General features: G+C 47.5%; 1 protein-coding gene across 1 annotated transcript; it reads right to left on the bottom strand.

The window, feature by feature from the left end:
* Window positions 1-1,106: 1,106 nt before the first annotated feature.
* LOC109746543 (elongation factor 2-like) lies at window positions 1,107-6,168 on the bottom strand. Its single transcript, XM_020305663.4, has 3 exons — window positions 5,984-6,168; window positions 4,412-4,541; window positions 1,107-3,735 (listed from the first exon to the last, which is right to left on the bottom strand). Exons 2-3 carry the CDS (start codon window positions 4,500-4,502, stop codon window positions 1,295-1,297), a joined length of 2,532 nt encoding a protein of 843 aa, XP_020161252.1. The 5' UTR covers window positions 4,503-4,541; window positions 5,984-6,168; the 3' UTR covers window positions 1,107-1,294.
* Between the last annotated feature and the right edge of the window lie 3,264 nt (window positions 6,169-9,432).

The raw sequence follows: 9,432 nt of genomic DNA, 5'->3' as shown, positions 1-9,432 counted from the left end.
ATGCACGCCACTCGGACCGTCGCTTTCGGCTGCTTGGCGAGCACCCATTGCGAGTACGCGCTGCCTTGCGCGGGCAGGAGACGGATCGGCGACGAGCACTCCTCAGCAAGCTCGATCTCCTCCCGTATGCCGGCATGTTACGCCTCCGCGTCTCTCCGTGCCCCCAACCAAGTACCTGCTGCCGCACCGCGGCGGCAGCCTATTGCGCCTCCGCGTCTTGCCGCGCCCGGTCTCCCTCATGTTCCTCAAGAGCGCCTAAAATAGGTACAAACATGAACACAAAATTAATCATCTACAATCTATGAAACTACAAACCGATCGTCTGAATGGAACCATAAGATCGATGTGCATCTTTTTTGTGTAGAACTTATCTCGAATCGAAGCTTCGTTGTGTAGATCTGAATGGAGGAGGAAGAAGGGGATTAGAGGAGAGGTCCTCTCATGCAACGGGGCCCACTCCTTGTGCTCGATCTAGCTCGTCTAGCTCGCAAAAAATGGCCGATTCGGTGCCCATTTTCTTCCCGCACGGGCCTGATTGGGTCTAATGCAGGCAACCAAACGCGTCCTATTTGTGTTAAACTAGTGTGGACTCAAGCAACCTTCATACACTACCAAACACCCGAAAGTGGGTCGAGAAAGGAATTTTTGCTCTCGCACACCCTTCATTATTCCAAAGAATATATGCCAAGTTCGGATATTGTCAGCACCAACAGATGCTTCTACTACAGAATAATCTCAAGTAACTCTACTGATGTATAGCATTAGTTCCAGAGGGAGTAATTTCTCATCATCAGTTTGTGTCTACGAGATTGTAGAGTACGAACTGGAGAGCTATGTACTGTACTAAAAAACTGACAAACTGCAGCTTAAACAAGTTTTGAGGATAAATTGAAAGATACAACTGCTAGACGAGGGAACACATTTCGATGGGCATAAAACCTGGACGAGTGCATCAATCAATGTAAAATGATGATAAGAGCAGGGAGAAAACTAATGCAATGAATAAGAAAAACACTGATGCGATTGCTGGACAAACATGAAAAATATAGAGCAAGAAAATAGCAATAAATAATCAGGCAGAGCAGGATCTAACACAAACAACGAACTACCAGTGGCTAACACATATATAATCTAAGTTTTAACATCGATAGACATCAAAACAAAGTGCCAGTATCACGACAGATAGGACATCCCAATAGCAATACAGCCACGACACAATAGACAGAAAATAATAGTGCAGCTCTCTTAGCAGCAAAACCAACTACACCATATAGGAGATAACAGAACCAAAAGTTTAGAGCTTGTCCTCAAAATCAGACAGAGGGGTCATCTGTTCCTTAAGACCCTTGCGCTTGCGGATCTCCGTGACAAGGGTGGCAGACTGGGAGCCGGCCTCCAAAGGATCAGAAGACATGATGTCCCAGTGGTCGAACACACACTGGGGGAATGCCTGGCCAGATGTCGCTGCCCTGAGGGTACTTGAGAACCCGAAAGACTCGATGACCGGGAGGTAAGCCTTGATGTTGTACAGTGGGGTACCAGGCCTCTGCATCTCCTCAAACACATGCCCTCTCTTCTGATTCAGAACACCATAGATACCGCCGAGTGCATTCTCTGGGGCCTGGATCTCAACCAGGTACACGGGCTCCAGCAGCCTTGGCTTAGCAGTGAGCTGAGAAGCGTAAATGACCCTCCTGGCTGTTGGGATGACCTGACCACCACCCCTGTGAATAGCATCAGTGTGCAGAACAACATCACAGACCTCAAAGCAAATGCCACGCATGTTCTCCTCAGCCAAAGCACCTTCTTTCGATGCCCACTGGAACCCAGCCACAACAGAGTCCTTGATTTCATTCAGATACTGCACTCCCTTACACATGTCAACAACCATGTTGGGGCCAGTCGTCTCAGGTCCAAAGCACCAAATCTTCTTGGCGAGATCCTTGTCCCAACCAAACTCCTCAGATAGGATCTTAGAGCGCACCTTAGGATCATCACGTGGGCCAATGCGGCCATCATCAATAGCCTCAGCCAATCCCTCCTCCAATGGGCGAGCTTCCATGTAAAGACGGTTATGCTTGTTGGGGGACTTGCTCATGACAGTGCGACAGGACTTCTCAAGAACAGTCTCACGGAAGGAGACGACGGGAGGGGAAACAATAATTTCAGCACCACCCATGAAGTCCTCCTGCAGATCCTTCAAACAGATTTCAAGGTGAAGCTCTCCAGCTCCAGCAATGATATGCTCACCAGACTCTTCAATGCTACAGAGAACCATAGGGTCAGACTTCGCCAGCCGCTTCAAACCCTCAACAAGCTTAGGAAGATCAGATGCCACCTTGCACTGAACGGCAACACGCACAACAGGGGACACAGAGAACTTCATTGCCCTGATTGGGCAGGCATCAACTTCCTTCTCATTTGTCAGGGTTGCATTCTTGGTGATGAACTGATCCAAACCAACCAAAGCAACAGTGTTACCACAGGGAACATCCTCAACAGACTCTTGCTTCTTTCCCATCCAGATAACAGTACGCTGGACACTCTTCACATACAGATCCTTCTTCTGGCCAGGAACAAAGTTGGGACCCATGATACGGACCTTCATACCAGTTGCAACCCTCCCGGCAAAAACACGTCCAAAGGCAAAGAACCTACCCTTGTCAGATGCTGGAATCATCTTGGAGACATACAGCATAAGAGGACCATCAGGGTCACAGTTTCTGATAGCATTAGCATATATATCATCAAGGGGACCCTCGTACAAGTTCTCCACACGATACCTCTGTGCCTTTGAGGGAGAGGGAAGGTGAAATATCATCATCTCAAGCAGAGCACGACTGGCAGGCAGCCAAGTTTGCATCACACGCTTCATGAGAGCCTTGCCCATCAAGTCCTTCTCATCATTCTTCATCGTCACACCAAGCTTCTTCAACATTGGCCACAACTTATCCTTCTGATCATTCATGCAGGTGGCTATGATTTGCTTGATTGGCTCATAGCAGAACTGAACGAAACCTCTCTTGCAGGTAGCTGTCCCAGTGTTCTTGGAGGTCCATTTCTTTGTGGCTGGGTCAAAGAAGTTCTCACCCCACAGCCTCTCCATCATCTTCGACTCATCAACTCCAAACTTGGAGGCATACATCTTAGCAAAGTTTGTAAGGGTGAAAGCCCACCCATGCAAACCAGCGGAGAATGCAACAGTCCCCTTCTCTGGGTACACTTGGACATCACCAAGGAGCACATCTTCATATGTTGCCATGATGACATTGGCATTTTCAATGACACGGGAGAAAGTCTGATATGCTTCCTCGCCTTCCACTTGAAGCTCAAGGAAGCATCTGTCCATCTTGTTCACGGTGAGGACAGGCCGAATCCTCTCACCAAGAGCTTGGCGCAGCACAGTTTCAGTCTGCACACAGACACCCTCAATACAGTCAACAACAACCAAAGCACCATCGGTGATACGAAGAGCAGCTGTGACTTCTGAAGAGAAGTCAACGTGGCCAGGTGAATCAATAAGGTTGATCAGGTACTCATCACCATCCCTGTCGCCCTTGTACATCTCGAGTGATTCAGGAGTCATCTGATAGAAAAGAGAGATACCCGTGGATTTGATTGTAATACCACGTTCTGCCTCATCTGCACGGGTATCGGTCATGCGAACATCACCAGCTACTTCCTGGGCAATAATCCCAGCTGCTGCCACAAGGGAATCCGTAAGCGTAGATTTGCCTGCACAAATGTAAAAGATACAAGGACAGTGCACAATTTTAGTATTCAACAAAACAAAAAGGATCAGCTTTAAACAGTAGAACACAATTTATATGAACTGAGAATTGAACATATTAACTTCTTAAGAATTAAGTAGTACACAACAGCACAGTACACTGAGACAATCCAGAAACAAGAGAAGATGAAAATAAAACAAACAAGGTACAGTAACATGGCTAAACACAATCTACTGGGAGTCTGGGACAAAGCAAAAAAAAACAGCACATGTATAAGATCATCAAATCAAAGTTATTAAGCACAATGGTGCCAATTTCTGAGCTTATAAATTGTAATAAATACAGTCATTAACATGATTATACACCAAACTGGGTAGATTTTTGAAACCTAGGACCCCAAGTTAACAGTTAAACGTCTTATATTAGTTTACAGAGGGAGTACATTTTAAGGTTATTACGTAATTATTTTGAGTCCTGGGACAATGAGGTAACTGAAGCTCTATGACACACGAGATGGAACTAATTAAATAGAACAAAGCTGACAGCTAATTAAACCAATTTATAGAAATAAACAGTTTACAGAATTAAGAACAGACTATAAAAACAACAATCAACAAGTTTCTAGATTATGAGCTCAGCAGTCAAAAACCAATGTTCACTGTTCAGGCACATGCACATACCATGGTCAACATGAGCAATAACAGACATGTTACGGATATTATTCTTTTTGTCCATAATTCCACGGAGCTCCTCCGCGGTAAACTTCACCATCTTGACTGCTTTTGAATATCACACCGAGAATTTAAGTTCCTGTTCAGAGAATGGCAAAGCTATTAGAATTGAACAAGAATGAGATGTGAACGACTAAACATGAATATCCAGCAATGTAATATAATGAATTAATGATTATGTCAAGTAACTGCAACCACAATTGTCTACTCAAAAGTGCTTAGTATTAAAAAACAATCAAGAACAAATAGGTAATGCAAAAACACACATCACGGCAAGAAAAGCAATCGACCATGAAAAGTGTCCTTGCAAAAGCTGGTCCTCCACAATTGAAGGGGCTGTAAAACTATGAGGAAGAAACATGCATGGATTTCACCAACTACACAAAATACTTCCAGATCTGTACAACTAGCGAAGGGGTGAATAATAGTAAAGCTTCTCAGGGATTGATCTAATCAAGTTAGAAAGGCTTAATAAGTACAGATACTATTAAGTGATCTGTACATGAATAAGCAAGGATGTATCCGCTGACCATTAAGTGACCAGTAAGCCATGTAATTTAAATTTCATTATACCACAATGATAATAATCAAATATGGAAGCACAAAACCGAGTACTCCTCAATATGCATAGCTTGACGCCTAATTACACCGGGAAGCAAGCACACATGTAACAATTTCTTTTGCAAGCAATGTATGAATGGCAAAACAGTGCATAAGTACAGCCCAAAACAAGACGGCTAATGGTCAGATCAGAGAAACTTATACATGGGGAGCACTGAGAAAAACCAAATCATACATGGTGAGCACCAAGAAAAACGCAGAAGATGCCCACACATAATAGTTCAGACGAAACGGTCAGATCAGAGAAAAATTCATGCACAACACCTGAACTAAAATTACATAGAGGAGTAGCAAAACACACCGACATGGGCATCTCCCATTTTGCACATTAAATTAGATTAAGCATGCCAGGCAGTGACATGCATCTCCATTTTATCCACGCTGAACATGGTAGCAAAAAAAAATCGACCAGGTTACGGCAGGCAGCAAAGTAAGCAAGCGAGCGAGCAGAACCCTGCAGCCGAACGATTTCCAACGAATCCCCGTGGACGAACAGCCGAGCGAAGTAGCCAAAAGTACACGATAACAGAACACGAACTCCTCTCTGGAATTACACAAAAAACTTAGATCGGCGTCGACCACAACGGAAACCACGGGCGCCTACCACCTAAGCAACCACCGATACCTAGTGGACGCACGCAGGAGGAGAAGCGACGGGCATCCATCCACGCCAGCAAATCGCCCCCGGAGCAAGCGCGCGGGGCGAACGGAGCAGCAGATCTACCGCGGAAATGATACGCACGCGTCCCTGACGACGACGAATCCGGCGAACCAGAGCCTAGAACCCAGTGAAGCCGGTCGACTGGGCAGCAGCTAGCTGGCGCGGACGCGGCGGGGAGCTCCGGGGAGAGGCAATCGGAGGAGCGGGGAGGGCGGGGGAGGAGGAGAGGGGGGTCTCACCTTGGGGCTTGGCTTCCGCCTCCCGATCCGGGAGGATGAGATGAGGAAGCGGCGGCGGAGAGGGTCTTCGGGTTTAGGGGACAGGGGAGGGGTGCAAGGGACCTGCTTGCGGATATACTGCGTGGTGAGGTGCGAATGGGAGACTGCGTGGACTGCGACCACGGCCCAGGAGTGGTGGAAGCGGCTCCGTGGACTCAAGGCCCGGCCGAATGAATGGCCCTGATGTGTGAGAACTTTCTTGTTACCACCTACCTGGGCCCAGTCGTGAAGCGTTGGCCCTCGCATCTTGATATTCTTAACGTGTATCAAGGAAAAAAAACGAAATCACTAATTGAGTACTACTCGTTGCAAAGAACACTTCCACCTTCCTAGGTTGCGATAAGTGGCGCGCTGCATGTGCATGGCTTGTCATTTTTCCTTTTTTAGTAGATCTGTTTATTTAAAATGTTTTATCTCTTAAACCGTGCGTCCAAATCTTGAATCGTTTTCATCATTGGTTTCCTCGCGTCGAGATCTTTAAAACTAGATCCCATGTTGATAGGTTCTGACGAACTTTTTTTCACGAAAAAAGCAGGACGAAAAAACCGAATCGGGAGCACGGATTTTTTCCCTTTTCAAAAGAGGCATGCCCGTGTCTCTCGCGTAATCACAACCGTGCCTCTCGCGGAAGGAAAAAAAAGAAGAGAAAACGCGTTTTTTCCGTTTTCGCGGAGGCACGGCTATGCCTCTCGCGAAAGCACAACCATGCCTCTCGCGGAAGCAAAACCGTGCCTCTTGCGAAAGAAAAAAACAGAAAACGCGTTTTTTTCCGTTTCCGAGAGGCACGGTCGTGCCTCTCGTGAAAGCACAACCGTGCCTCTCCCGGAAGCAAAACCGTGCCTCTCGCGGGAGGAAAGAAACAGAAAATGCATTTTTTTTCCGTTCCCGACAGGCACGGCCGTGCTTCTCGCGAAAGCACAACCGTGACTCTAGCGGAAGCAAAACCGTCCCTCTCGCGAAAGAAAAAAGACAGAAAATGGGTTTTTCGTTTCTGAGAGGCACAGCCGTGACTCTTGCGAAAGCAAAACCGTGACTCTCACGAAATAAAAAAGAAAACACGTTTTTTCGCGTAAATTTTTTTATTTATTTATTTGTTCTAAAAGCTAACAAAGGCCAGTGAAAAACCGAAGCGTCGAAAAAAAACAGGGAAAAAACCGTTTAAAAAGCTGAAAACGCGTGCGGAAAAATAAAAAAACGAAGGGAGCGCCCAAAGCGCGACACGTGGCAGGCGGCTGAGAGCGCGCCAAGTGACGTTGATCGTTGTGAGGCTCCCGAAGGAGCGCTCGTTAACTAGTTGCTCCAAAAAAACTTATATTCTTGGCTGCACACTGTTAGAGCGAGGGTTTCAAGGGTGTTGCCGCTGCTGCAAGAAAATTTTTGGCCCTCTCGCCTCCGGCTGCTCTCTTAGCCCTTGAAGGTGGCTGCCAGATTGAATTGGACTTGGATAGAGTTTATTGTTGGAAATATGCCCTAGAGGCAATAATAAAATGGTTATTATTATATTTCCTTGTTCATGATAATTGTCTATTGTTCATGCTTTAATTGTGTTATCCGGAAATCGTAATACATGTGTGAATACATAGACCATAACATGTCCCTAGTGAGCCTCTAGTTGACTAGCTCGTTGATCAATAGATGGTTACGGTTTCCTGACCATGGACATTGGATGTCATTAATAACGGGATCACATCATTAGGAGAATGATGTGATGGACAAGACCCAATCCTAAGCATAGCACTAGATCGTGTAGTTCGTTTGCTAAAGCTTTTCTAATGTCAAGTATCATTTTCTTAGACCATGAGATCGCGCAACTCCCAGATACCGTAGGAATGCTTTGGGTGTACCAAACGTCACAACGTAACTGGGTGGCTATAAAGGTGCACTACAGGTATCTCCGAAAGTGTCTGTTGGGTTGGCTCGGATCGAGACTGGGATTTGTCACTCCGTATGACGGAGAGGTATCTCTGGGCCCACTCGGTATTGCATCATCATAATGAGCTCAATGTGACTAAGTAGTTAGTCACGGGATCATGCATTACGGAACGAGTAAAGTGACTTGCCGGTAACGAGATTGAACGAGGTATTCGGATACCGACGATCGAATCTCGGGCAAGTAAAGTACCGATTGATAAAGGGAATTGTATACGGGATTGCTTGAATCCTCGACATCGTGGTTCATCCGATGAGATCATCGTGGAACATGTGGGAGCCAACATGGGTATCCAGATCCCGCTGTTGGTTATTGGCTAGAGAGGTGTCTCGGTCATGTCTGCATGATTCCCGAACCCGTAGGGTCTACACACTTAAGGTTCGATGACGCTAGGGTTATAAGGAAGGTTTGTATGTGATTACCGAATGTTGTTCGGAGTCCCGAATGAGATCCCGTACGTCACGCGGAGTTCCGGAATGGTCCGGAGGTAAAGATTTATATATGGGAAGTCACCATACGGTCACCGGAAATATTCGGGGGTATACCGGTATTGTACCGGGACCACCGGAGGGGTTCCGGGGGTCCACCGGGAGGGTCCACCTGCCCCGGAGGGCCTTATGGGCTGTAGGTGGAAGGGAACCAGCCCTTAGTGGGCTGGGCGCCAACCCCCCTAGGGCCCATGCGCCTAGGGTTTGGGGGGAACCCTAAGGGGGGAGGCGCCCCCCTTGCTTGGGGGGCAAGCTCCCTCCCCCCTTGGCCGCCGCCCCCCTCTAGATCTCATCTAGAGGGGCCGACCCCCTTCCCCCTCCTCCCTATAAATAGAGGGGTGAGGGGAGGGCTGCAGCACCACATCCAAGGCGCAGCCCCTCCCCTCCCCAACACCTCTCCTCCGCGTGTGCTTGGCGAAGCCCTGCCGGAGAACTGTCACTCCACCACCACCATGCCGTCGTGCTGCTGTTGGAGCCTTCTTCCTCAACCTCTCCCTCCTCCTTACTGGATCAAGGCGTGGGAGACGGCACCGCTCCGTACGTGTGTTGAACGCGGAGGTGCCGTCCGTTCGGCGCTTGGATCATCGGTGATTTGGATCACGACGAATACGACTCCATCAACCCCGTTCTCTTGAACGCTTCCGCTCGTGATCTACAAGGGTATGTAGATGCACTCCTCCCCTCTCGTTGCTAGTAAACTCCATAGATTGATCTTGGTGATGTGTAGAAAATTTTAATTTCTGCTACGATCCCCAACAGTGGTATCAGAGCCAGGTTTATGCGTAGTTTCTATGCACGAGTAGAACACAAGTTGTTGTGGGCGTCGATTTTGTCAATTTACTTGCCGTTACTAGTCTTATTTTGATTCGGCGGCATCGTGGGATGAAGCGGCCCGGACCGACCTTACACGTACGCTTACGTGAGACAGGTTCCACCGACTGACATGCACTAGTTGCATAAGGTGGCTAGCGGGTGTCTGTCTCTCCCACTTT

The sequence above is a fragment of the Aegilops tauschii genome, chromosome 5, assembly GCF_002575655.3.
Source record: "Aegilops tauschii subsp. strangulata cultivar AL8/78 chromosome 5, Aet v6.0, whole genome shotgun sequence".
Taxonomy (NCBI): domain Eukaryota; kingdom Viridiplantae; phylum Streptophyta; class Magnoliopsida; order Poales; family Poaceae; genus Aegilops; species Aegilops tauschii.
This window is presented reverse-complemented; position numbering and strand designations above follow the sequence as displayed.